The sequence below is a fragment of the Pseudonaja textilis genome, chromosome 9 (genome assembly GCF_049901715.1).
Source record: "Pseudonaja textilis isolate UNSWEBS1 chromosome 9, rPseTex1.2, whole genome shotgun sequence".
Lineage (NCBI taxonomy): Eukaryota > Metazoa > Chordata > Lepidosauria > Squamata > Elapidae > Pseudonaja > Pseudonaja textilis.
Window position 1 is genome coordinate 2,546,320 of NC_141998.1, and position 27,519 is coordinate 2,573,838.

The 27,519-nt window shown below is 42.4% G+C and overlaps 1 protein-coding gene across 1 annotated transcript; it reads left to right on the forward strand.

The window, feature by feature from the left end:
- The first annotated feature begins 1,014 nt into the window (after positions 1–1,014).
- Positions 1,015–27,369, forward strand: IKBKB (inhibitor of nuclear factor kappa B kinase subunit beta). Its single transcript, XM_026715279.2, has 21 exons — positions 1,015–1,405; positions 3,269–3,363; positions 4,709–4,826; positions 8,359–8,428; positions 9,048–9,136; positions 10,285–10,374; positions 11,496–11,620; positions 13,011–13,118; positions 13,217–13,346; positions 14,323–14,517; positions 15,519–15,633; positions 16,618–16,741; positions 17,686–17,837; positions 18,351–18,412; positions 19,292–19,401; positions 20,570–20,619; positions 21,422–21,521; positions 21,656–21,803; positions 22,663–22,790; positions 26,030–26,120; positions 26,671–27,369. The coding sequence occupies exons 1-21, from the start codon at positions 1,268–1,270 to the stop codon at positions 26,737–26,739; spliced, it is 2,307 nt and encodes a 768-aa protein (XP_026571064.1). The 5' UTR covers positions 1,015–1,267; the 3' UTR covers positions 26,740–27,369.
- The last annotated feature ends 150 nt before the right edge of the window (positions 27,370–27,519 follow it).

Consider the following 27,519-nt stretch of genomic DNA (forward strand, 5'->3'; position numbering starts at 1 on the left):
TCCGTGGTGGCTCTCTCTCTCTGGAACATCATCCTCCCGGAAATTAGAATGGCTCCCTCACTAATACTCTTCCGGAAGGCACTGAAGACCTGGATGAAGCCCATCAAATGGCTAGTGTGATCTGCTGATGCCGGGGTGGCGGGTGGGAATTGGTTTTTGTGTTGTTTTTTGTTTTAACAAATTTTGTTCTATTGTACTTTACTCATTTGATTCTTTTCCTAGTTTTTGTTTTTATTTTTTGTTTTAAATATGGTTTTACATTGTGCAAGCCGCTCGAGTCGCCATGGGCAAATAGGTGGCAATATAAATTAAATAAATAAATAAATAAATAAATAAATAAATGCAGGTCCCTCCATTCAGACCTCAGTTGCACCAGCCATTTGTCTAAAAGCAGACCAAAGCCAATCCAGTTCTGCAGTAAAGGTAGACTTAACAATGGAACCCAAATGTCTCTGTGGGTATATGCATAATTTTGTGTTTTTATTTATTTATTCTGTCATGTTTATGTAGTGTAAATTGGAAGTGGAGACTCTTTTGAGAGCTGTACGACATTGCACTTTAATGTAGGCCGATTAGTGTACGGTCAAAGGGACAATAAAGTTACTTTAAGTCTAGTGAGACACTGTCAAGTGAGTTTTGCCCCGTTTTGCGACCTTTCTTACCACAGTTAAAATGAATCACTGCTGTGTTTTAACAAGGTTGTTAAGTGAATCTGGCTTCCCCCTTTGGACTTTGCTTGCAAAAGAAAGGTGCAAAAAAAAAGGGATCGCATGACCCCCGGGATGCTGCACACGATTAAAGGGGACGCTGCAAAGACCGTAAGCGTGAAAAAAAACCGGTCGTAAGTCACTTTTTTTCAGTGACATTGTCACTTTGATCGGTCACTATTGCAAGTCAAGGACTAGCTGTACTGAGGGAGAGCGACAGGTGGCTCTGCAATGCCTCGTGGCGGCCAACAGGGGGCAGCTCAACCTCTCGAGACTCTGCTCTTCGCCACCCTCTAGTGGCCAGCCAGGGCGCTGCAGGCAGCCCGGAGCCTCCGCGGGCCTTCCCTCAGCTCCAGCGCGACCCTGCTCGGCGGCCTCTCCGCCTCCTCCGGAGCTGCTCCTTTAAGACCCGGCCTCTGCCGCCGCCCTCTTTCCTCCTCACGACGCGGAAGTAGCCGCTGCCGGGCCTAGCGAGGTTGCCGCTGCTGCTGAGGCTGCTGCTGAGGCGGCGACGACGACCTCCCCTCAGGCAGCTCTCGCCGGCCTCCTCCGGCCCAGCCATGCCGCCGCCTCTTCCTCCTCCTCCTTCCCCCTCGCCGCCGGCGCCTCTGCAGCCCCTGAGCAGCTGTGGCCCGTGGGAGATGCGCGAGCGGCTGGGCACCGGCGGCTTCGGCAACGTCCTCCGCTGGCAGCACAAGGTGAGCGGGCCTCTCTCTCTCTCTCGCGCGCGCGCGCCTCTGACAGGAATTGGCGGGAAAAGGCCTGAGAGGGGGGGGAGAGAGGGGGGGGCAGGGTGTGGGCCTGGCGCGCGCCTGACAGGAATCGGCGGGAAAGGGGCGGGAGGGGGAGGCCGCGGCGCCCCCTGAGCCACCGTGAGGCTCCTCCCCCGCCCCTCCTTTCCAGACCGCCCCTCACCCCAAAGGAGAGAAGGCAGGGGGTGGTGGTGGTGGTGAGGATCCCGCCTTTCCCAGCTTTTCTTTTTTTTTCCTCCCTGGTAGACCTGCCTCTTCCTCTTCCTTGCTTGTGGATGTGGGGTTTCCTTCCTTTCCTCCGCCTCTGAGAGGAAATAAACTGTTTTTAAAATCAGCCAGACTAAAATAGAACAGAGAGAGAGAGAGAGATTTTTAAATCTCATCTCCTCTATTTATATCATCTATCTGTCTATCATTATCATCTATCTATCATCTATATCTTATCATCCATCTATATCACCTATCTGTATCACCTATCTATATCATTATCATCCATCCATCTATATATCATCTATATCTTATCTATGTCTTCATCATTCTCTCTATCCACCTATGTCTGTGCCCATCTGACTGTCTATCTGTATATCTCATCTATCTATATATCTATCTCATATATGTATATGTATCTCATCTATCTGTATATCTGTATGTCTCATCTATATGTATATATCTCAACTACCTATCAAATCTATCAGTCATCTAACTTTATCATCTGTCTTATCTATCAATCATCTATCTTATTTAAGCTATCAATCATTTGTCTATCTTATCTATCACCTCTCATCTCTGATTCTTGTCTATATCTCTGTCTATCCATTCATCTTGTATTATGTATATTTATTATCTATCAACCTATCATCTATCCATCTGTCATCCATCAGCTCTCTATATATATCTAGAGACAGACAGACACAGAGGGAGTCTGTATATATTATATATAACATGAACACAATACAGAAGCCTGATGATGACATATGAGATTCTGCCGAAACGTTGCTACAGGGCCCCACAACCTGCTTTCTTCCTTCAGTCTGGAGTTGGGCTTTATTAGTTAAACTAATAAATAGGTTGCTCATTTTCCAAAGACACTGAGCGTCTCACAGATAATAAACAGAAAATGGAAATAGAGGGGGAAAGTGAAGGAGAAAGTGGAAGTGAGCAGAGGACATGGCAGAAATTAGAAACACAAGTCTATTGAAAAAATCACACCTTCTTGCAAGAACAATGTAAGAACATTATTCAGACAAGCACAAATGCATTGCGGCAATCCAGAATGTCAAAAAAAGGAAATAGACTATCTATACATCATATTCAACTTTAGCAAAAAAAATGCCTGACAACTGAACTCAATACACACAGCCAACACAAGCTATGAAAAGGTACATATCAAAAAAAAATCAGAAATAAGACGATTGCAGCTGTGCAGCAGCATCTTGGCACCCAAACCAGCCAAAGCTTCCAAAACATCTTAAGTAAACTGAAAAAACAACAACCCAGAAATAAAAATAGGAGTTATCTACAATATGACACGTAAGGACTGTAACAGCCACTACAATAGGACAGAGAAGATTAGCAGAGCACATCCATGAATGCAAACTAGCAGTCAAAAAACAGATTAAAAACCCCTTAATTTCACAAGGAACAGACTTAAAGATAATTTCCACTTGCAAACTGGAAGCATCCTAAGCCAAGCTAAATAGAAAAATGGTAGAAAATTCCTGGAAGCCCTGGCACTCAAACAGATCAGCCATCATCAGGTCCATAGAGCTAAACAAAAATAGCTCCCCAAAATAAAACCTCTTTTTATAGGAAACTGGAGAGCAAATTGCAATCAAACAGTGTCGTCAGGAACTGAGCCTCCGTAACAGAGAAAGATGGTGTTTGGAAATACAGATCATGAAACGGTGAGTAATACTATAAAACACAGCTTCCCACAAACATTGTGAAAAATAGTTGTTTGATTTAGCAATTATCATGAAGATTATAATCCTGCTGCATAAGTATTTATTTAGCCATGTCAGATGCCAAATGGTATGGTTAACATGAGCCGAAGTCTGGAGCCTCCTTGTTGTGTCACTTGAAAAAGAATTATCTTAAAATCTAACCTTTGAGATATATGTAAAGTATTAAATATATCTATGTATCGGTTAAAGAGGAAAAATTTTCTGAGCTGGCCAGGTCCCTACATGAATCCTTGGAGGTCATAAAATAACAAGCAAGCTCAGGATCATCAAAAGCTGGTGTGTCAAAATAAAATAGAATATTCTGTAGGTCAAGAAATTAATCATATGTCAGACAGAAATACATACAGCATCATTCCAAGTATGTTTATTCTGAAGTAAATTCTAATTTTTATATATTAAAAAAAGTGATTGGAGGGTTGCCTGAGTATCGATCTGTTTGAAGTTGGGTCCCTTCATGCTTGTCTTTGGAAAATCTTTTTTTTTCTTATTTATCTTTAGATTGTGAATAAAGTACAGTGTGAAGTCTTGCTGCTTATTGTGTGGTGACATTTAATAACTAATCCTGCAGTATTTCTTTTTCAAAATGATAATATCTTTAATATACATGTATTTCTGTATAAATATTATCATTTATTGCTCATTCATGTTTTGGTAATTCAGTTTAAATTATTTTAATCTTGCAATGTATGATGTGCACAGGGTGATGTGGTAGCCTAGGGGTGGAGCTCTCACCTCACAATCAGGAGGCTCTGAGTTCAATCCTAGGTAGAGACAGATATTTCTCTCTCTGGACACACTGCAAATATATCTGCTGAACAAAACTCCACATTGGCGACAGGAAAGGCATCTGGCCAGTAAAACACTCTACCAGCTCCATTCAGTTGCGCAGACTCCACCCCGCAAAGGATTACAGGGTCATTAAATGAAAACGATGAATGTATGGTGTGCAGAGTCGTATTTTATGTATATATTGAATTTCCTTAGGAATACATGAAAATGAAAGTATAACAACTAGCTTAAAATATTCTCTTTAATCTGTATGAAAACAGAAAAGATTTGGAATGAGAGTGCTGCTTGCATAGGCTAAGGATGTGAGCAGAGGGTTAAAATAATAAAGAGCATGCTCTTGAATGTGTCCCAGAATCCTTTGCAAAGTTACAGCATCCAAGTATTCTGTGTTAGCCGCTTAACATGCAGACAGTCAATAAAGCCATTGCTTTGAAGTTGAGCGTCCGGTTTTCCCAAGCTTTTGTGTATTCTCTGTGCGTCCTTTTGTTTCTCCTAGTCTAAATCACCCCAATGTGGTGGCTGCCCGAGATGTCCCAGAAGGGATGCAAAACGTTGCCCCCAATGACTTGCCGCTGCTGGCTATGGAATATTGCCAAGGAGGAGATCTTAGAAGGGTGAGTCCTTTGGCACCTATGTTGTCGCAGGTCAGAAAGAAATGAAAATATTTCTTCGAGCAGAGATCTCCAACCTTTGCAACTTTGAGACTTGTGGACTTCAACGCCAGCATCCCTCAGCCCGCTTGGACTTCTGGGAGTTGGAAGTCCCACAAGTCTTGATTTGCCAAGGTTGGAGATTCCTGCTCTAGAGTACAATTAGGGCAGTGGTGGGATTCAGCCGGTTCTGACCAGTTCTGGGGAACCGGTAGCGGAAATTTTGAGTAGTTTGGAGAACTGGCAAATACCCCCTCGGACTGGCCCCGCCAACCCCATCTCTTCTCTGCCTCCCCTTGAGTCCCAGCTGATTGGCTGGGTCTTATTTGGTTGCCCTGCACAGGAGAACAGAGCTGGAAAGCAGGTTAGTGGGGTGGGGAGGGAAGGGGGATTTTGCAGTAATCTTCCCCTGCCATGCCCACCATACCACGCCCACTAAGCCATGCCCACAGAACCATTAATAAACATTTTTGAATCCCACCACTGAGTTATAAGGTCTTGGCCCGAAACTCTGGAATGGGTCTAAAATGATGTTTTTCAACCTTGACAGCTTGTAAGGTCTTTGTAAGAAAAAGAGGTAGACATATTCCACGTTGGCTTCTTCCTAGCGCAATGGTTTTGTGCAAAAGGGAAATTAAATCATCAGTAATGGTTAAATATCTTTTTTTTAAAAAAATCCCTTCTAATTCTTTATAAGTTGAGATATACAGGGCCAATCTAATGAAATCAGTCTGAAAACTGGTAGTGGTTTGAAGAGGTTAAAATCAATTTCATCGTTGGGCATAGCTTTGACCTTTTTTTGTAGTTGTTTGGCTATTTTTAAAATGAAAGCAAGCGTCAAAGAATGGGTTACTTCCTGTCTTGGTAAGCAAAACTTTAGCAAAGCAGAATTTTCATGGATCTGAGAAAGCCCTTTTCCAGTTCCAGCTTCGTACTTTTCTTAATAATTCAGTGTCACTTCACTTTTTATGTGACTCAGACAAAGGATTTAATCAGGATGGAAAAATAAACATGAAAAGGTAGAAAGAAGAAACAAATGAAATTGAGAAGATGGTGTTGACTACAGACATGCTCTTCCTTTTGCAAGTGAAGAATGAGGTTCTGGAGAAAAATAATCTCTATTTGTCAGGTTAGAACTGGAATATCATTAGGTGTGCCAGCATTTAGACCAACAATCTGACAATAGTGAGCAGTAGGTTAGTCACAATGTTCCTCCCCAACTGTAAATAAATTTAGTATATCTCATGTTATACGTTGGCTATGTTGCAGGAATTTGGAAGATTAATTATGCCACACCATTTTTCCCCTCTAAAGTGGAAAATAAATACTGTGAGAAATGTAAAATGTTTCAGTATTTTATTTCTATGGAGATTATCTCATCTCTCAGAAACTTGGAGGATTCATCTTTCCAGTGAGTGAACTGCTCAATCCTTACAACTTTTCCCGTGGAGGCTTTTGTACATCCTGTTCCCTTATAGGAAAAAAATAATAAACCCTTTATAATAGATAATGTTCTAATCTGTGAAACATAATGACCAGAGATGGAAGGGTGACGAATGTTTTAAAAAAAACAACCTTGCATCCTTCTCTAATAAGAAGGGTTGTGGAAAGTGTTACAGATTTCCGGTTGTAAGAGAAATCCATATTTGCTTCATTAAAGCAGGAACTAAACTTCAGTTGTTGCAAAATGTGTCTTTCTGTATGGCAGCGGCCCCAACCTTTGGGACGCCAGGTGTTCTGGAACTAGACCTTCCCAAGATCGGGATGAAGCTGACTCCTCATCCCTATAAAGTCCCTTTTATTTAGGATCAAGGGAATTCCTCTCCAGCAAAGTCCAGCAAACAGTCTTTCATGAGATTTCACATCTACAGACTTTTATCAGGCTTGGAGAGTTGCCAGGACGATAGCTTACAAACGCCACACTGTAGCAGACAATACTTGGCAAGTGGTCAGGAACAGATCTTCACCCTCATGAATTGAACTAATTGTCTCCTGCAAACATCACTCCCCTTTCGCTCCTCTTTATTCCCTATGGGAGGGGCCATTCACTTTCCACCTGTGGCTTTACTCCTGAGTCAACTCTTGTTCCTTAGCTGTTCCCTTCTTCTGGCAGCTCTGTGCATTAGCACACTGGGAACAGGCTCCAGCTGTTCTTCTGCCCCACTGATCTCCAACTCCAAAGGCAGCTGATTACTGTCAGAGGGCCCTGGCCCCATCTCTGCCTCCGATGCAGAGCACTCGTCCGAGCCTTCTCCGGACTCCGGGACTGGCCCATGTTCCTCCCCAACCTCCTCACTGTCCATGTGTGCCACCGGCTCCGCTGGCTGCTCTCAGGCCACAACACCAGGGACTAGTTCCATGGAGAAAGGTTTTTCCTCGGACCAGAGAGGGTCTGGTTTTGCGTGATCCTGGCATCCCACGGATGGGGCTTTGCTTATCTGCATGACCCAGTCGCTGGTCCATGGAGCGGAGGTTGGGGACCCCTTGCTGTATGGCCCTCATTTCCTACTTTTACAGATAATCCTTGACTTGCAGCCATTTGTTTAACGACTGCTCGAAGTTATGACGGTGCTGAAAAAAGTGAACTTACGATTACAGGTCAAATGATCACAATTTGGCAACACGTGGGTGTATTTATGATCTGGGATCGTGGGATTGCAGTTTGCAACCTTCCAGGCCAAGCCTGATAAACACAGTCTACGGGAGAAGCCAGTTTTGCGTAACAGCCCCATGATTTGCTTACCAACCATGGGGGGAAAAGGGTCATAAAATCAGGCGTGGATCACTTAATGAACTCATCCCTTAGCGACAGAAGCCTCAGTCCCAATTGTGGTTGTAAGTCAGGGAGGTCCTGTTGTGTCATCACAGTTCCATACACATTGCTAACTGCTAGACTGGTGACATCAAAATCCCTCCCTCTAGAATGTTGTTTTGTAAAGTCTGTTCTACCCCGTTCTTCTCTGGGATCCAATACTTATTTTACCTTCTAAGATATATATGATTTTAGGTATAGAAGATCACAAATATATCCTGCTTTGAGAATCTGTACGGTGTAGAAGAGCTTGTACTGCTAGGCTTGATATACCCAAAGTTGTTTTTCCAAAAGGCAACTGCGTTTTAAAGCAGGAGTCTCCAACCGTGGCAACTTTAAGACTTGTGGATTTCAACTCCCAGAATTTCTCAGCCAGCGTTGCTGGCTGAAGAACTCTAAGAATTGAAGTCCATACGTCTTAAAATTGCCAAGGTTGGACAGCCCCGCTTTAAAACACCTTTGGGACAACCATGGCCTGGATGATTGAGAATCTCTGTGGACATTTAGACTTGATATAGCTCTGAAAGTCAGTTCTGAAAGTGTTATTTGTTAACTGACAGTCTCCCCTTGTAGAACTAAGTGGTAGATTCATGGAAAATAAAACAAAATTACTTGGCTATACCACAAAATGCAAAACTCATATAAAAGATAAATTATTTTCTCATTCTTCCTTATAATCCACAGCATCTGAACCAGTTTGAGAATTGCTGTGGCTTGCGTGAGAAAGAAATTCTCATTTTATTATCAGATATCGGTAAGTATAGGCTATTGTGCGCCAAATCTAAAGATAAGGAACCCCAAGAAGTGGATTAAGGATAGCAGAGTGAAGCTGAAACAGTTCCAAGTTTGGGCGTATTCCAGTAAAGGCCTCCCAGATGAACCTATGGGAGCAGCCAGGTGCATTAAGAGCGCTGTATTTATTACAATTACTTTTATGCTGTCAGTTCAGCACAATCGGTTTAGCGAATTTGAAATCTGGTTTTGTCCCTGCGTTTTGTTCCTCCTTTTCAGTTTATTCTTAAAGGCAAAATGCTCATTCTAAGCCATGTGGGTATATATTAAACTAATAGCATAGATTCCGTGCAGGAAAAATGAGATGTTTAAAAATAGACTGGACAATCATTTGACCAGGATGGTCTATTGTCTCCTGCCCATAGGTCCTGGAATCATGCTTCTCCACAGCCATCTTTTCCCAAACCTAGGCCTACCCAGATTCCTTAGTGTCTCCGTGTAAGGCATAGTTTCCGTTCCTCTGACCAACCTGACTGGCCTTTTCTGAACCTGTTTCAGTTTGTCTGAAAACGCAGTGGAGTGTTTGTTCAATAGGATGGACTTGGTGGATTGTGATTTTTTTTCCCCCCTCTCAATATTAGCTTCAGCCCTGCGTTACCTTCATGAAAACAGAATCATCCACAGAGACCTGAAACCAGAGAACATAGTTTTGCAACAAGGTGAAGAGAGGGTGAGTAGGATTCCTCTGGTATGTTTCCTCATTCATCATCAAGTGCAGGAAGTAAGACATAGTTCTTCTCTGTCAAATGTGTGCCATATAGGGAGAAGGCTGGGAATGGCTTTCATTCGCTCTCAGAGATTGACCTCTCATATTTAGTAAAAAAAAGAGAGAAGGAAATAGATTTCCCAGTCAAGGTTGCTGGCTGGGGAATTTGGGAGTTGAAGTTCACGCCTCTCTGGATGGCGTAAACTATATTTTCGGGGCTGCTTTCTTTGAGTTGTGTACAAAGGATTTAGGAGCCCTTTTCCTCTTACTCAATTCTTGGCTTGTTGCACTGTGTGCTTTGAATTACGTGGAGTGTTTTATGGTGAGGTACTGGATGATACACTGTATGGAGAGCTTGCTTTTGTCAACTAAAAAGATACTCCTTTGGTCTTTTTAGTTGCCAGAAAAAGGCAGTAGGGGAAAACAGTGCGTTCCTTAAGTGCCTAGATAATCACCCTGGCAGCCCAAAGTTGTCGGAGAGCAAGAATATTACTGGAGAGCATGATTGATGACTCTTGGCTATGGATGTGTCCCATTGGAGGATATACACCCAGGGGGTGGGGGGAAGGCCAGGGTCAAGGGGGAAATGAATGGTGTATTTTACTATCGGCTGCATCCAGCTAATACCAACATGGCCACTCCTAATAAATCAATTTTATTATGTCTGAGAGATACAGCTGGAGACTTATGATTTGAATGGGGGTGGATTTGTTGGGGTCCTGACAGCTTTAGTAAGCAAGCTGTTTTTTTTTTTGTGGATCTTTTTTCCAATTTCCTGTCGCAAAAAAGGTTTAGGATTTTAGACAAATCGATAATCTTGCCAGAGGCATTTAATTGTATCTTTCCAGGGAGTGATTGTTTTAAATACAGTTATATTTATACAAGATATTGATTCTGATGTATTGAATAATGAACAATAATACAATAGTTTGAGTTTATTCTGAACTATAAAACATGGTTTACAAATCTTATTAGCTAATTTTACATAACATGTTTAATAATCCAGAGATGTAATTAATTAATAGTTGGCGTGAACCCAGGCAATAAATTGAATCTCTCTCTCCCAGCATTCTTAGCATTCTCACATATGTCATCATTGTGTTTTTCTTTAGTTAATACATAAGATCATTGACTTGGGCTATGCCAAAGAGCTGGATCAAGGCAGTCTTTGCACATCCTTTGTTGGGACTTTGCAGTATCTGGTAAGCATTCTTTTAGAGTAAGCAGTAGGGCTTTCAGAACTGTACAATGATATATTGTACATATTAAGAACATAAGGTAAAAGAACCGTGGTGGCGCAGTGGTTAGAATATGGCACTGCAGGCTACTTCTGCCGACTGCCGGCTGCCAGGAGTTCAGCAATTTGATTCTGACCGGTTCAAGATTGACTCAGCTTTCCATCCTTCTGAGGTCGGACAAATGAGGACCCAGATTGTTGGGGGCAACGTGCTGACTCTGTAAACCACTTAGAGAGGGCTATAAAGCACTGTGAAGCGGTATATAAATCTAAGCGCTATTGCTAAAGAGTCCCTAGTCATTGCCGTCTGTAGAGGGCGCTGCTCATCCCCATTTCAAGGCCGTTGAGCCAGAGCTGTCCAAAGAGATTTCTCCGGTCATATGGCCAGCATGAGGTCAAGAAACATTGTTGGTATCTATTTATCTACTTGCATTGGCGTGCTTTTGAACTAGGTAGGCAGGAGCTGAGGTGAGGATGGGAGCTCATCCTGTCTCATGGCGCTCAGGTCTCGAACCAGGCCTGCAGGCTTTCCAGCCAGCAAGCCCGATGGTTTAACTACTGAGCCACCACACTGCCCCAAAGAACATAAGCATACTGAATTTGAGATGAACAGGTTGCCAGGGTGATATTGTGAGAAAGCATTTCAATTAGGACATGTAGATGTTCGTCTTCCTGACAGAGACCAGTGTAATTTTTCCTTGTATGCAGTACTGTATGGTCTGTAGTGATTTTATTTGTCTCTTATAAGTAATGAAATGAACAGAGCTCTCCCAACTCTCCCTCCTCTTCCTCTATATAGATTTATCATTTTCCAAATTCATTTTAGTGCAATAAACATCACTTCATGAAGCTTATAGTAAATTCTGTGACTGATGTGTCACAAATTATTTCCTTTTGTGAGTTCTCACCCATCCATTGTTCTTACAAGAGTCGGGCTTTATTGGGGGAAGGAGAAGGAAGTGATGGTCTCGAGAGTTCCCCCTTTTAAAGAAGATTTCGGTGGATAGAGGAATGTACCCTAATTGAAAATAAGTCCTACTATATGGGATTGCATCAGTAGCCGGTTTTGTCTTCTTACTGTTCTAGGCTCCAGAGCTGCTAGAACAACAGAAATACACGGTCACAGTGGATTACTGGAGCTTTGGTACACTGGCTTTTGAGTGCATAACTGGTTTCCGGCCTTTCCTTCCCAGCTGGCAACCGGTACAATGGTAATTCAGACATCTTATAACTTGGAATAGCTGTTACAGGTAGCCCTGGATCTACAATCAGTTGCTTCATGGCCATTTTAAATTATGAGGGATCAAAAATGGGTGTTTTACAGCCCGTAAAGCACTTCTGGCTGTTGTGAAATGTCATGCCACACACACACACACACACACACACAGACTATCGTAACAGCATTTTGGACACTTGGCAACTAACTCAACTGATGGCAGTGTCCCAGGGTTGTATGCAGAGGGGGTGTTCAGCAGGTTCTGACCAGTTCTGGAGAACCGATAATGGAAATTTTGAGTAGTTTGGAGAACCGGCCAATCCCACCTCTTGCTGGCCCCGCCCCCATTTATTCTCCGCCTCCCATTGAGTCCCAGCTGATTGGCTGGGTCTCCTTTGGTTGCCCTGCACAGGAGAACGGAGCTGGAAAGCAGGTTAGTGGGGTGGGGACGGAATGGAGATTTTACAGTAACCTTTCCCTGCCAGACCCACCAAGCCACACCCACAGAACCAGTAGTAAAAAAAATTGAATCCCACCACTGGTTGTATGGCAATGATTTGTGATGTGCTTTGCCAGTTTCTGACAAAAAGACCTATTAACAACTGCCAGCAAAGATTTAAAATTGGGTCCAGTCATACAGGTTCCTCGACTTAGGAACATCACTTGTGACTGGAAACTACACCCTGATTGCGGTGATAAGTTGAGGACTGTCTGTGTAAGTAAGAGAGTGGTATGGTACAGTGGTTAAAGTGCTGGATTAAAATTGGGTTGAAACCTGGCTACTTGGATTACTTTGGCTCAGTGGCTCCTTTTGAGCCTAGCTGTTACACAGACTGGCTGTCCTGCAAAGAAATTGGAGGTGGGAATGTTACATACCGTACTTGCTCTTGCAGGAAAAAGTAAGATATAAATGGTGTTTTGAAAACCTTTGAAAACCCAACTCTTTCCCCACATCTCGATTTGGGGTTGCTGCAGAGCCTTCTGTAGGTCATTTCTTCTTTTTTTTGGTTGTTTCCTTCCAAGTGTCTCTGATTGGTATTTTTTTATTCTAGCTCTTAAATTATAAGCTGCCCAGAATCATTTGCAGTTTGTTTGTTTATTCGTGTCAGAAGCATCACAATTAAAATAAAGCATATTATATGATGCAAAATTTAAAACATAAAATACAAGATTGAAATGTGTACGAGTTAAATAGATCTTGCCCAGAAACTAGCCATATGCTTAACGACCGATGTAAATAGCCATTGTGATGTTGACATCTGACAGAATAGATTCAAATTCATATAAGCTTTTTGACACAATACATTTCTTAGCTTTTATTAAAGGAGCCGACTGAATGCTGGGCCGAAATCCCTTAACGTATAGACCTCCCTGTATTCTCTTAGGCATGCAAAAGTCCGGCAGAAGAGCGAGCTGGATATTGTTGTTTTTGAAGATTTGTCCGGAGAAGTGAAATTTTCTAACAAGCTGCCCTATCCGAACAATCTAAATAGGTAAGGCGTTCTATGAAGATCAAAGAAATCGATCCCCTTACCCCTCAGCCCCTTCGGTAGTGATCTTCCTTCCCACTTTTCCTATTTCGTGTTCGTAGTGTTTTGGCTGATCGACTGGAGAAATGGCTCCAGCTGATGCTGAAATGGCACCCGCGCCAGAGAGGAACTCATCCCACGTATGGCACCAATGGCTGTTTCAAGGCTCTGGATGATATCCTGAATGTAAAGGTAGGTTCTGCCCAGGTGAAAGAAGACGGGTGACATTTAGGAAGGGGTGTGATAACAGTACACACTGGAACAGTTTTGAAAGACTCGGTGATTTAATGTGTTTTATTGGCCATCCTACTTTTGGCATATTGTTTCGTAAATAGAAATGAATGATTACGCCTTGTGGAGCACTGGTAGAGTATAATGCAGTTACATTATACAAATAATAGAACGCTGTCTGGGTGGTTTAGATTGCAAAATTTAAAAGGATCTTAGTCTGGGATTATGGACATTGTACTTCACAAATATCTACAATTGGGAAAGGCGAATGTTTTTTTATTTAAAAATGTCAGTTACTGTTTAAAGTCTTAAAACAGTACAGTGTTGGAATATGTGTCCGAAGTATATTTAGATAAAAAATAGAACAAGGAAATGTTATTTTCATTTAATTGAGCCAGGTTTTTAAAGAATTTTTTTGACTCCTGATTATTGATGTGATTACAGGTTGTTCATAACTTATAACAGTTCATTTAGTGACCATTCAAAGTTACAATGGCACTGAAAAAAGTAACTTATGACTGCATTTCACACTTATGACCATTGCAACATCTGTAGTCCTGTGATCAAAATTCAGATGCTTGGCAACTGACTCACATTTATGACAACTGCAGTGTCCCAGGGTCATTGTGATCCCCTTTTGAACCTTTTGACAAGCAAAAACAACAGGGAAGCCAGATTATTTAACAACCCAGTTACTATGTTAACAACTGCAGTGATTCACTTAACCCCCGTGTCAAGAAGGGCCATAAAATGGGGAAAAATTCATTTAACGACCGTCTTGCTTAGCAACATACATCTTGGGCTCAATTGTGGTCATAAGTCAAGGATAACCCGTGAGCCTCAACCGACAAGGAACAGGGGAAGAACTTTTAGCAACAGCCTCTGCTGCTTCGTTTTGTTTGCATTTCTGTTGCTTTATGGGTATTTCTTTTTCCAGCTGATTCACATCCTAAACATGGTAACGGGTTCAACGCATGTGTATCCTCTAGCAGAGGGAGAGACTTTACAGAGCATCAAGGTTAAGATCGAGGCAGACACCGGCATTCCAGAGCAGGACCAAGAATTATTGCAGGAAGGAGGATTAGTATTATTTCCTGAGAAACTTGATGTTCAATATCTGGCTGACATAAAGGTGAGTCAGTGATATTTTCACTAAGTGGCACTCGGGGCGCTATGGGTGAGGCAGAGATACTTTCAGCTATCATTTCTTCTAACTAAAAGCCTGTAATTAGTAAGCGGTCCTACTCATCAAGCTAAATCATTTTCTCAATTTCTCTTAATCCATTTTCTGAAGCGGAAAAGAGAGTATTCTTATTCTAGCGCAGTTGGTTAGTGATAAAACAGCCTTGCTGTAATTTAACAAATTTAATTTAGAATTCTGTGCCCTTAGGCTAATCATTTGGCCCAGTGAAGGGAAAATTGTTATAAAAGGCTGTTTTATAAAAACCCTAACCCTAATATCAGCTCTACTGAGGCACGCTTCTGAACCACACATCAGCTAAACGAAAGGATACTAGCAAAGCCAATGTACCATACAATTCTGCCTTTTAAAAGTATTGATATTTAAAGCTGGGGAGAGATTCCTCTAAAAGAAATACTTGGAAATTATCAATAATTTTCAGCTGCATGAAATAGCAAAATTGGGGTGGAAGATGACTACTGAATAAATTATCTGTGCCCTCCTTGATTCTCATCTTGGATGTGATCAGGGAAACTTTTCATTGATACCAAGTTACACCTGTCAAGTTTTGAAGCGCGCTTTTGCTGTTGCAACCATTATTGCTTCTCAGTTTGCCGGTGGGAAGGGAAAGAGGAGGCATCAAGAAGGTAGCTGTGAGAACCAAGGACACTTTGGCAGGCATTTGCCAGAGCCAAAGACTTTTTCTCATAACAATACGAGACTCAATTAGACAATGTGACCAGTTCTAATAAAGGGAGGGAGAATTATAATTATGTGGGTTTGCATGGGAATTAATTATATCTGGTTTTGCCCTCATCAGTGCTGAAATGATGTGCTCAATAAAGTTTTGCACGAAGAGATTGGATCGTCTTGGCTGTGCTTGCTTTGGTTGGGTTCATCAGTCAGAACGTTGACAACAACATTCAAATGAAATGGCTTTTTTTCTCTTCCAGCTTAATGACACCACAGCTGCTGATGTCAACATTTTCTTCCTGTTTGATGACCGAAAAGTAGCCTATGAGTCTCAGATCTCTCCACGGCCCCATCCAGAAAGCATCAACTACATTCGTAAGAATCTGGGAAGGGAAGAAACTTCCTTATTTTTTTGCATGAGAGGCTCCAGAAAAGAGCCTTTGTAGCTAGATTATATAGCTATAGGCGATCCTTGACTTAAAATCATAATTGAACCCAAAATTTCTTCTTACTGTATCCCTTCAGTGGGAAGGTCACAGCGTTCAGTGCACTTTGGCATATAATCGCGATGGCCACATGACCACGGAAGCGTCTTCGGCCAATGCTGGCTCCCTCAGTTAGGAAGCGAACATGAGCACCGCTTCCTTCAGTTAGACACAACTGGGCAGTGGAAAGCTTGGACCTTTTCAAATAGTACTAGAGCCTTCGCAATTCCAATTGCTGCACTGAGCTGTATGCCAGTGGGCAAGTCGGATGAAATCTGCGTTGTAGTAGAGGTATTCTCAATTGAGGCTTTGGTGAGATAGAATTTGACACAATATCCGGTTAATTAGGAGATCTAAACCTCTAAAATATCAAAGGTCTCTTCCTAGGAACTAGCATGAGCTTGTTCACCAGTTCTCGATTCTTTTTAGGTCTGCCAATCCCTATCTCCATCTGGTCATTCTTAGCGATGATACTGTCAATTCATCAAATATTCCTAGGGTCTTTTTAGAGTTGTCAACAGAAAGGGAGAGGAGAGCAGTAGGCAGCTTGCATTCCATAAATGTTTTGCAAAGATAGTAACTAGGCGACTGAAATTTCTGTTGTGCAAAATTCTAACTGGAGAGCATGATTGATGACTCTGGGCTATGGAGGTGTCCCGTTGGAGAATATGAGTTACGATACACCCAGGGGGTTGGGGGAAAACCAGGGTCAAGGGTGACAATGAATGATGTGTCTCAGAGCCAGCTACACCCAGGCAGTGCCGGCATGTTACTCCTAATAAATCTTCTTTAAGTTTTGGAAGTTTGGCTCAAGACTCGTGCTTTAAATGGAGGGCAACTGCCGGAGCCCTGACAGATATCTTTTTTTCCTTAGTTCAAGACCCCAAAAGGAACCTCAGCTTCGTGCAGTTGCGCAAAGTGTGGGGTCAGGTGTGGCATGCAATCCGAAGTCTGAACGAGGACTTCAACCAGCTTCAGAAGGGACAACGAGCAGCAATGTATGTATCCCGGCGGCCTTCGTAAGGAAAGGGGCTCTCCTGAACTCTGCACTATCCTGTGGCTGACCCCATCCCACCCCCAAATTCCTTATCCACTGTGCCGTCTTAAAAACTTGGGCTGCGTAAGTCAGGGGTCCCCAACTCCTGGGCCGTGGCCCACTGCCAGACTCTGAGCGGTTCAGAACCGGGCTGTGGAAGCGACGGACGAGTGCATCCCGACTTGCGCGAGCAGCGGGCAAGCGTGCATTTACACAAGCGGCAGTTGCACGTGCCTGCAACTCGTGCAAATGGAGCTTAACACGCACGTGTGCCTACCACTGGCGTAGAACTATTCCACCCCCATTGCATTACATCTTACTTATAGTTTGAATGTCTCTAATAATAATAATAACAACAATACCCCGGACTTAACAGTTGTCGATAAGAAAGACAAAAAATTCTGGCTAGTGGGTGTGACAGTGTCTGGAAACAGCAGAATGGAAGAGAAAGAACTGGAGAAGATAACAAACTCCAAAGACCTACAAATAGAAATAGAAGGACTGTGGTAAAGGCAAGCAAGGGTAGTTCCAATAGTCATAGGTGCCTTGGATGCCGTCCCAAAACAACTGGAGCACCCCCCCCCTTTGAACACCATCGTTGGCATTGACAAATTTGCCATCGGTCAATTTCAGAAGGCAGCTTTACTTGGAGCAGCTTCCATCCTGGGGCGATCTCTATAACACCGTCAAACATCCAGATTTGCCCATCCCAGGTCCTTGGTGAGGACTCGATAGGAAGACAAAAGTGCCAAACCCAGTCTGAACATTGGCTGACTATGTAAATAATGATACTAATAATACTAATAATACTAATAATTCCTCCCTCCCCCAGTGCAGAGCAGAGTGTTTAGTCTCTGCAGAGGGTGACTCTCTTTCTCTTCCTCCCCTCCCCGCCCGGCTTTGTAGGCGGAACCTACTGCGGCACAACAGCACACTTTCCAAGATGAAGAATACGATGGCCTCGCTCTCCCAGCAGCTGAAGGCGAAGTTGGACTTCTTCAAAACTAGCATCCAGATCGATCTGGAGAAATACAACGAGCAAATTGAATTTGGAATCAGTGAGTTTCATTCTCTTTGATAAGACGCGAGCAGCGCTCAGGAGTTCTTTGCCCTAGTTCTGATTTATTTCAGGAATGATGATGAGGCAACAAGAAGCGGCATGAGCTGGGTTAGGATGTCTGTCTGTCTGTCTATCATGGTTATTTCTGATGGGATTGGAAGTTAGAATAAGCTGTTCTTGCCAAAAAAAGGAAGTTTCAAGGGTCGGGGGAAGCCTCTTAGAATTTGCATCCTGGACCTACTGTAGCATGTGCAAAATCTACAGTACATTTTGAGCGGTATTTGATTCTTTTCTAAACATAGGCTATTTTCTCATGTGCAAATGTCTAGCTGGGCACCTGATCTCAGATTGCCTAAATGAAACCAATGTATTTCCCAGCAGGGTATCGGCATTTTATTATACCTAATGAAAAAAAAGCTCAAAGAGTCAAAATTAACGACATATTTAGAAAAAGGGCACTTGTTCCTTTTTAAATCAAACCAAAAATCATAACGGAGTTTTCCTTTTACAGCCTCTGAGAAACTGCTACTTGCTTGGAAGGAGATGGAACAGACCGTTGAGCTTTGTGGAAGAGTAAGTTGTAATTTATTTAAAATTAGATTTGATAGAATAAATATTTTCCCCTGCTCTTGTATGGACTGGCTGAGGTCTCTAAAGGAAGAACCCTGGTTTGTTGAACACGTCAGGACGAGTGGACCTGCATGTAACATTAATGAACAAACCACAATATTGCTTAGTTCTGTGTGTGAACCGTGTCATTGCTCCGTACGAGAGTTCTGTACCCATTTCTGTGCTTCTGTGGCAAATAGGCTAAGACAGAGAAACAGCTTTAACCAAAGCTGCCTAGTGGATTGTAATGTTCACAATGACATTTGATTCTGGAGCTTATTGGCTCTTTGGTAGTCTGCTACATCAACCCCCCTGTTGGTGTTCTCGTTCAGAATTTGTAAGCGACAAGTATTATTATCCCTCAAAAGCTTTAAACGTGTTAAATTGATTTATGCACGGAGCCATCTTTTACTGCAATGTATCAGTGAAGATCTTTTTAAAACTCTACTTTAGGTTAGTGCTTGGTTTTAGAACCTAAGAAGGATGCTTTTTCCTCTAAATTTTTATCCAGAGATAAACAGTAACTCAAACAAAATTTAGGCTAATATGGTACTAACTTTTGGCAAGTTGGGTGGATTCCCATACAAGTGGGGTTCTTGGCAGCATGTCAGGTCAAACTAAGAGGCTGTTGAATAATTTGTGACCCCCCCAAAATTGTGGATATTTAGCCAAGGTCACAGCATATTGGCTGAACCAGCCATTTGATACTCAGACCAGATAATTCTGGATCTAAAAAGAAGTGGCTACCAGCTGATTAAATTATCGTTCGAAGCATGTGACACACTAAGGCCAAACATCTTTTTCTGCTACTCCTTCTTTGAGCCCCTTCTTTGCCTCTGAAAGGAAGAAGATGTGGAGCAGCTGGTGAAGAAGACAATGGCCCTGCAGACGGACATTGTGGAGCTGCAGAGAATCCCACAGGGCCGAAAACAAGGAAGTTCTTTGGATGATCTGTAGGTTGTGGCTTCGTGGTCCGCCTTGCCTAGCAGGCATAATCAGCTTAAAAGAACGATCTCTTCCAATATCCATTCATCCCAAGCAGCAAAAAAATAGCCTTTCTTTCATCCTGTATAATTAATAAATTGTGTTCATATAATATACCTGATTCAGCTGTTCCCTTAAGGCAAATATTTCTGGGCACTGTTAGCCTATGATTATAAGGGCCCTAGTCAGGTTGCCATCTAAGATGATATATCCTACCCACCACAAAAATGGTCAGGAAGGAGAAGAGTAAGAGAAGATATCTATACATTTGCTCAAGGTGACAAACATGTCCAACACCGCTTCTTCCTTCTCCTATTTTCCCCACCAGCATCCATCCTGTGCGGTGAGCTGAAAGGGACTAGCCCACACGTTATATAGATCTGCGATGGCCTTACGATGGTTAAAGTCACCGTGGATAAAAGTTAGGACTGAAACATGAGTATGAAGATGGAATCCCAAAGCCCCATTGCTTTCGCAGGATTTTTATAGCAACTTTGCTCTGTGCTGGCCACTAGAACACACAATAATCCTTTATTAACCTTTTTGTTTCTGTTCATTAGGGAAGCGAATTAAATTTGCAACCCCAAGTTGATTTTGGCTAAAAAGCGACTCCCATCCTGCTGACTAGAGTTAGAAACAATATCGATTGCACCCTAGTTAATGTGTTTTCTGAACAGAACAGTAGGGAGTGTTGGGACACCTAAAGCTCATTGCAACTGATGTGCAGCACTTAAAGGGGACTGTAGATCTACTGTAACTGATTTGAGTTGTTTTGTGCACTTTCTCAAATTTGCTTTTATGGATTCCCAAACTTGTATTTTTCTCAAGTTTGTTTTTTCCAAAGACCATCTGTTCACCTGGTCTGTTTCTGAGTTGCCCAAGTTTTCCCCCCTGCTTCCTATATACAGATTAAATCCATGCATTTCATTCAGCCATAATATAGTTTTGCTCTGTGTACCTCACCCCTGTGCTTATGTGTTAATACAATGAAAAACAGCCATCATGATTAAATGAAGTCCTAGAGCAAAATGGGAAGTAACTATAAAAAAATAAATGACTCCTTTTTTCTACCTATTTGCACAGAAACTTGAAAAACCATGTTTGAAATCTTTATTCTTCAATTTTTATTTTTAATAGGGAGAGCCAGGCAAGAGACTTGTATCGGAAATTGAGAGAAAAACCAAGAGGTAATTTTTTTTTTACAGCATTGTAATCTTGCTCCGTATTTTATTCCAGAGACCACTTTATAAAACCAGAGAGAAATGTCCAGATGCAGCGTTAAATCTTCTGTCATTTTACACATTCCAAGCTCCCCTCCACTCAATTTCTTAATCTGGATTTTATTTCACAAAACATAAAGTACTACTGTTATCCTAGGCAGCCAATTTGACATAACTCACTTCATTTTTGTGAAAAGGATGATACAAATCTGGATTTTTTTTTTACACTTTCACCAAAATAAAACTATTTTCTAAATAGTTTTAGAAAATACAAGTGAATTGTCCTGTAGTAAGACATGTCAGAAAACGTGTAATTATGCACGTTTGATGCAAACAGGAGCCTTCCCTCAGAGTTAGATGACATGTGAGTAATAATACAAAATGTACAAATTTTACGCGCGCACGCGCGCACGCACGCACACACACACACTTCCTGAACTCAAAAGAGGAGGAGTGTGGAAGTTGTTTTAAGCAGCTACAGACAAGTTCTCCATTTGCACACTCCACAAATTGCTTCTTAGAATAAAAAACACAGCATCATCAAACTACTGAACTTGACTTTGATTGTATGTTGTATTTATTTCCTTTTCCGTGACAACCCAAGACTTGTGCTTGGGCATTCTTGAAGCAGGTGGACCCAAAGCGTTGAAAGCTACCAGGGTAGCTCTTCAGCACTCCAGCAATGGCAGACCTTTAGTAACGTCTCTTTTATCTCTTGTCTTGTCCAAAAGAGTTCATCGTCTTTTGCACACTTCTCATTGTTCTCCAGATCAAAGGACTAGTGGGGACAGCCAAGAAGTAGTACGGTTGCTCCTCCAGGCAATCCAGACATTTGAAAAGAAGATCCGGCTCCTTTATGTTCAGCTCAGGTAAGACCCCCAAAATTGAGTGGGCTGGGTGGAAGGGGGGATACTGTCAGTAGACAGAGAGCTAAAAGTAACCGTAACATCCTGGCCTCCTGGAGTGCAGCTGCTAATAGGTGACTTGATTGTCATTTTTGCAGTAATACAGTGGTCTGCAAGCAGAAGGCCCTGGAACTGTTTCCTAAAGTGGATGAGGTGATGACTCTTATGCACGAAGATGAGAAAACAGTTGTCCGGCTTCAGGAAAAACGACAGAAAGAGCTCTGGAACCTCCTGAAAATTGCATGTGTGAGTAAAATCTCATGACAGGTAATCCTTGCCTTACAACCATTTGTTCAGTGATCCAAAGGCGCTTTTTCAAGAGGCAACTGGACTTTCCAGAAAGGCCAGTTGCCTCTTGAAAAAGCACCTTTGGGACCACCATGACCTGGCTGACTTGAGAATCTGACTGGACAGTCGTTCAGTAACCATTCAAAGGTATAACAGCACTGAAAACTAGCAATGGCACTTAGACTTCTATACCACTTCCCGGTGCTTTTACAGCCCTCTCTAAGCGGTTGACGGAGACAGCCTCTTGCCCCCAATAATCTGGGTCCTCGTTTTTCCCACCTTGGAAGAATGGAAGGCTGAGTCAATCTTGAGCTGGTCAGGATCGAACTGCTGGCAGTGAACATTGAGTTAGCCTGCAGTTCTAGAACTGCATTCTAACCACTGCGCCTTCACACAACCATGGCAGCATCCCCATGGTCATGTGATCAGAATTTCGGATGCTTGGAATCTGGTTGATATTGATAAAAGTTGCAGTGTCCCAGGGTGATGTGATTGCCTTCTGACATGCAAAGTCAAGTGGGAAGCCAGATTCACTTAACAACCGTGTTACTTAACAATCGCAGGGATCCACTTGGCAAGAAAGGTCGTAGATTGAGGCAAAACTCCCATATCTTGCCTAGCAAAAGAAATTTTGGGCCCAATTCTGATCATTAGACGAGGACAACCTGTATCTAAATCTGATGGGAAATGTTCAAATTCCGCAACATTGGCAAAGAAGCAATTGAGAAGCGCCCTGTTGATTTAAGGCATCCTATTGGCGTACCCAATTTCCAGTTTGCAAGCAAAAACACCTTTTTTTTTCTTCCCTCTCCCACAGAGCAAAGTCCGTGGGCCGGTCAGTGGAAGTCCAGATAGTCTCAACATATCGCGTCCTAATAACCCTGGTCAGCTGACACTCCAGGTTACAACTCCACAGAATCATTTGGTGGATTCTGGGGTTAAAAGGTAAGGGTGAAAATAGCTTCCAAATGGGAATATCTGGGCCTGCAGTTGAAGCAGATCTGGCATTTAGCTACATCATTTCAACTTCCAACTGTTTCCCTTAATCTTTGAGAAGAAGATCTTTGGTATCATATTCCAAATTGGGTCTTTTTTGAGTTGAACTTTACGTAGTTTCATGGTAATGGTTTAGAAATAGTTTCCATTGCTGCCTTCTGGGATTTCCTTCCTTCCTTCCTTCCTTCCTTCCTTCCTTTCTCCCTCCCCCACTCCCTCCCTCCCTCTCTCTCTCTCTCTCTCTCTTTCTTTCTTTCTTTCTTTTCTTTCTTTCTTTCTTTCTTTCTTTCTTTCTTTCTTTCTTTCTTTCTTTCTTTCTTTCTTTCTTTCTTTCTTTCTTTCTTTCTTTCTTTCTTTTCCTTCCTTCCTTCCTTCCTTCCTTCCTTCCTTCCTTCCTTCTCTCTCTCTCTCTCTCCAGTTTACCTTGAAATTGGCCTTCTGTCCAAAAACTCATCCAGTCTCATTTTGCTTTTTGAGATTAGCCAAGGTCAACTGGGGCTGCCACCTGACTTCCAGAGTTATTGCACGGAGAAACAGGCATCTGTTCTGTTTTGCATTAAGATCCAGTGTCCTTTTGACGTGAGGCTTCAATCCAAAGCGGTTGATCTTGTTTGCAGAAGAGGGACAAGTCATAGGGAGGGGTGATGTGGTCCTGCTCAGCAGTGCAGGACCATATCATACAATACTGAGAAATATCTCAGTCTTTAATGCTTCCTAAAGGAGATAAGAGCCTTCCTTAGCCCATTATTCAGTTATACCTATCACAAATGAAGGCAAATACACATGTCCCAGGATAATGTTGCAAGATCCACCTGGGTCAGTCACCGGGACCAGAGTTTACCCTTCTGAGCTTTCAGATTCTTGTTGCCCATCTTTAGGGAACTTCTCTCTATTGGAATACGTGCTTCGGGATCTTCTACCTTCTTCGTTTTTATACGGCGCTTTTCTATTGGTTGGTTGGTGTGTTGATGGCCGGTGATTGGCTGTTTTTCCTTGTGCCACTGGCGGCAAATCAGCCCTCCTGTTGACTGACAAGGGGCTCATTTCGCTGGCTATCTTTGTCCCTGCTTGGCCAACAATCTTAATAGCTATGAAATTGAGGTTAGATTTCTGTCTGCCTTTATAAAGGAGAAATGAAAATATATTTGACTGGGGAGCGCTACTGCTTGTCCGTCTTCAATCTACATATTACCATTATTCCCCTTTAGTACGAAATACGCTTTTGCCGTTAATATCGGCTGATGCCATTGTCCGTTGGCCCAAAACCAACTGCAGCAGCTCATTTTCAGCTCCTGCCTAGAACCTGCTTACTTTAAAATGTTTGTCTGCAAGTTCTGATACACAGGGACAGGAGTCCCATTTTGGCACACAGTCCATTCAATGCACTTTGCTCTCTCTCTCACACACACACACACCCGCCCCGCCCTCAAAATAGAAGCAGCTGTTGGAAACCACGCTGCCAGATACGTAGTAGGGCAGCATTGCTGAAATACTTTCAGTTCATAAGGAAACTTATCTTTCCCTTTTTTTGAAAGAGATAACAGGCACTTTCGAACGAGTAACGTGATGCGGGACACGATGAATTGGATTGATATTTAATATTGCGATTTATATTTAGAGATCAGCCGAGAGCTCTAAAAGCAAACTTGTGTGCTTCAAGATGTTAAAATACATGGAACACAACTCAGCATGTTTATTAGCTTGAAAACATATTTAAACGTCCATATTTCCTTATAGCTTCTGTGTGGCCATTGATTATAGATTCACGCTACCAACAGGTTCTTTGAGGCATAAGAGTTATATACTCATTTAAGAGGGGAAAGCTAGTGAACCATATGTAAAGGGTAAAAACAGAAACGCTGCAGAAACAGTTTACAAAGGGAATGCTTTAGTCTCTTTATGGGTACATTAGCCCCAAAATTGGTTTCACTTGTTTCTACAACACAGGAGTGAATTACTGGTTCCCAATATTTTATGTATATTATTTTTTTAATATTCTGCCAGAGAAAACCGTAGTACATCTTAGTTTACCGACCATTTGTTCAGTGAGTGTTCAAAGCTAGAACGGTGCTGAAAAAAAATATAACAATGGCCCACTTATGTTCTTTGTTGCTTCCCTTAGTCACGGGATCGCCCTTAGTATGGATTGTCCTGTGCTTGACCTGTTTTATTTTTTTCCTCTGCCTCCCACCCCAGATTAGAAAGATAGGAGAGGAAGGGATTGCAAGAGAGCAAGCTGTCTGCTTTTGGATGGGTTTGCTTTGTGCCGGCAGCAAAGGAGAGGTTGCCTAGAGGAGTCACTTACTCTCTCTCTCCCGCCCCCAAGGAGAAAGATTATGTCAACGGTCCTACAATAGTCTCTTGAAAACTCTCTCTCCAATCTCTCTGCTCTGTTGAGAGGTGGGGAGAGGCGGGTGGGTTGGAGAAAATAAAAGCAACTTGCTATTTCTGTAGGCATTCTCTTCTTTGCCTGATATTTTCTTGCTGCCTGAACAGGTTACTCTCTTAAAATCACTCTTCAGTCTCAGTTCTGGGGGGAGTCAGGCTCCCTTGGTCACCCTGAGCGGAGAAATTGGGGAGAAAGAGAGTTCAAGAGAACCAACTGCTTGTGCAGCGTTACCTGCAGCTCCCAACCCTAGACTGCTGCGTGATTGCGTTGCTTTTAATGTTCAATAAAAGGGTGGCACATGGCAAGCAGGCACTTGAACATTCAGATGGCTTAGGAGGCAAACAAAAGGGAAGTATGAAACGGAGTAATTTTGGCTTTTTCCCATCAAAAAGCAGTCAAGGTCCTGTGATTGATGGCCCATTCAGCAACCACTTTGGTTTGTTGGTGGAATTGCCAGGCCCAATTAGGTTTGATAAGCAAAAACTACCTATAATGGAAATTGGCAGAATCTCAAATATATCTATTAATTCAGGAGCTTTACGCTTATTTCCTCGAAGACTATTTAAGAACATAGTGGAGTGTCCTTTGAAGCGTTTTGCATTTAGGGAAAAAAAAAATCAGTATTGTGCAAAATAAGTACCATTTTAATTGGGCTAGTGCAAACTTCTTAAGAGATGAAAAGTTTGCTCACTCCCGACAAAAGCAAGCAGTGAGCTGGGAGGGCAGCCGCTCTTCGTACCCAACGTTTTGCCTGTGAAATGTCTTTATAAAGCTTCCTTTTTATACTTTTGCCTCTCAGTGAGGATCTTCTCGTGGAAACTCATAGCCTCTGCAGTCAGCTGGAGAATGTCATGGTTGATACAATGAAGGATCAAGAGCACAGCTTTATGGTAAGTTCTCTAGCAGATGGGTGGTGGGTTAGGAGAAGAGTAGTAAGAGCCCCTCTCACCTTTCAGCCAGCTAGTTCTATGGAACGCTGCTTAAGAGCAAGGATCTCCAAACTTGGCAAGTCTAAGACTCGTGGTCTTCAACTCCCAGAATTCCTGAGGTAACATGACTGGAGGAGGAATTCTGGGAGTTGAAGGCCACAAGTCTTAAAGCTGTCAAGTTCGAACACCCCTGGCTTAGAGAGAGAGAGAAGAAAAATTAAAAAGAGGGGGGAGAATTTACTTAATTCACCTATCTATTGGTCTGTCTCAGATCTGAGCATCTTACAGCATGGAGGCCACATCTGCCCCACGGGCTATTTATTCCAGTCTAGCCTGGGGTAGCAGGCATTGTCATCATGGGTCGGGTTGGGTGGGTGGTCGGTAGGCCATCAGCCCTCCCCAAGCAGTCCTGGTTTCTCATGTGGGCAAATGAATTGTCCGGCTCTGGTCTATCTATATGTTAACAAATGCAGGGTATGTTAATAGGAACATGCATTCTCTTTATATTTAGACTTTGGACTGGAGTTGGCTGGAACTTCCAGCAGAAGAAAGAAAAAGACTAGAACAAACTCAGATGTGAATATAATCTTAATTCAATCACATAATAATGAACTTTCCATCATGTTGATGACCTGATCTGTGTGTAAGTGATATTCTTGGTAAGAAATCTGTACCTGCAGCCTACTGGGTGACTCTTAAGTATTTTTATTTGATTCTTACTCAACTGTAATATAAACTATGGTTTTCTCTACGGTTTTCATTGTTCATGTGGTAGTGGCTGTTTTCCATATTACTGCTTAATTGCAGACACTGAAAACAGTTGGCATACATTTTGTTACACGGATGTACATAAGAGAAAAATATATTCCGTTTCCAGCAAGGGAAGAATTTGGAGCGCTCTTAATACGAGTCTTCCACGTATGATTTAGTTCTGTTAATATTGCTGTGAAAATATTTGTGGGACAGAAGCTGCCTTGATTTCCATGAGAGCTGGGAGCTTCATGATGTAGGGATACGGGCCAACATGCCAGTCTCTCTACCCGCAGTCTTTCCTCCTGAAGTCATTGGAAAGTTTGAATGGCATTGGCAGGGGCTACACAGAACCTGCCCAGCATCTAGTTTTACAGCTTCCTCGATGGACTTTGATATCAACACTTTTTTGAGAGAAGTAAAAATCTCATCAAAGAAATAAAAAGATATTGAAGCCTTATTTTTGGTGATTGTAAGTGGTAAATTTACCACTCTTCTTCAAGGGTGCATGAGCAAAAGGTTTTGGTCCCCTCTAACCAGGTTTTGTGTTATGATTAAAAAACCTGAAAGCAGTGCAATATCGAGGATTGGAGGAACCACCAATATTCCA

Excerpts from the sequence above, each read along its gene's own strand:
- IKBKB (XM_026715279.2), top strand. The coding sequence starts at position 1,268 with ATGCCGCCGCCTCTTCCTCCTCCTCCTTCCCCCTCGCCGCCGGCGCCT. Across the intron at positions 3,364-4,708 it reads GAAATACAGATCATGAAACG|TCTAAATCACCCCAATGTGG; the intron begins GTGAGTAATACT and ends TGTTTCTCCTAG. Across the intron at positions 16,742-17,685 it reads AAGGGACAACGAGCAGCAAT|GCGGAACCTACTGCGGCACA; the intron begins GTATGTATCCCG and ends CCGGCTTTGTAG.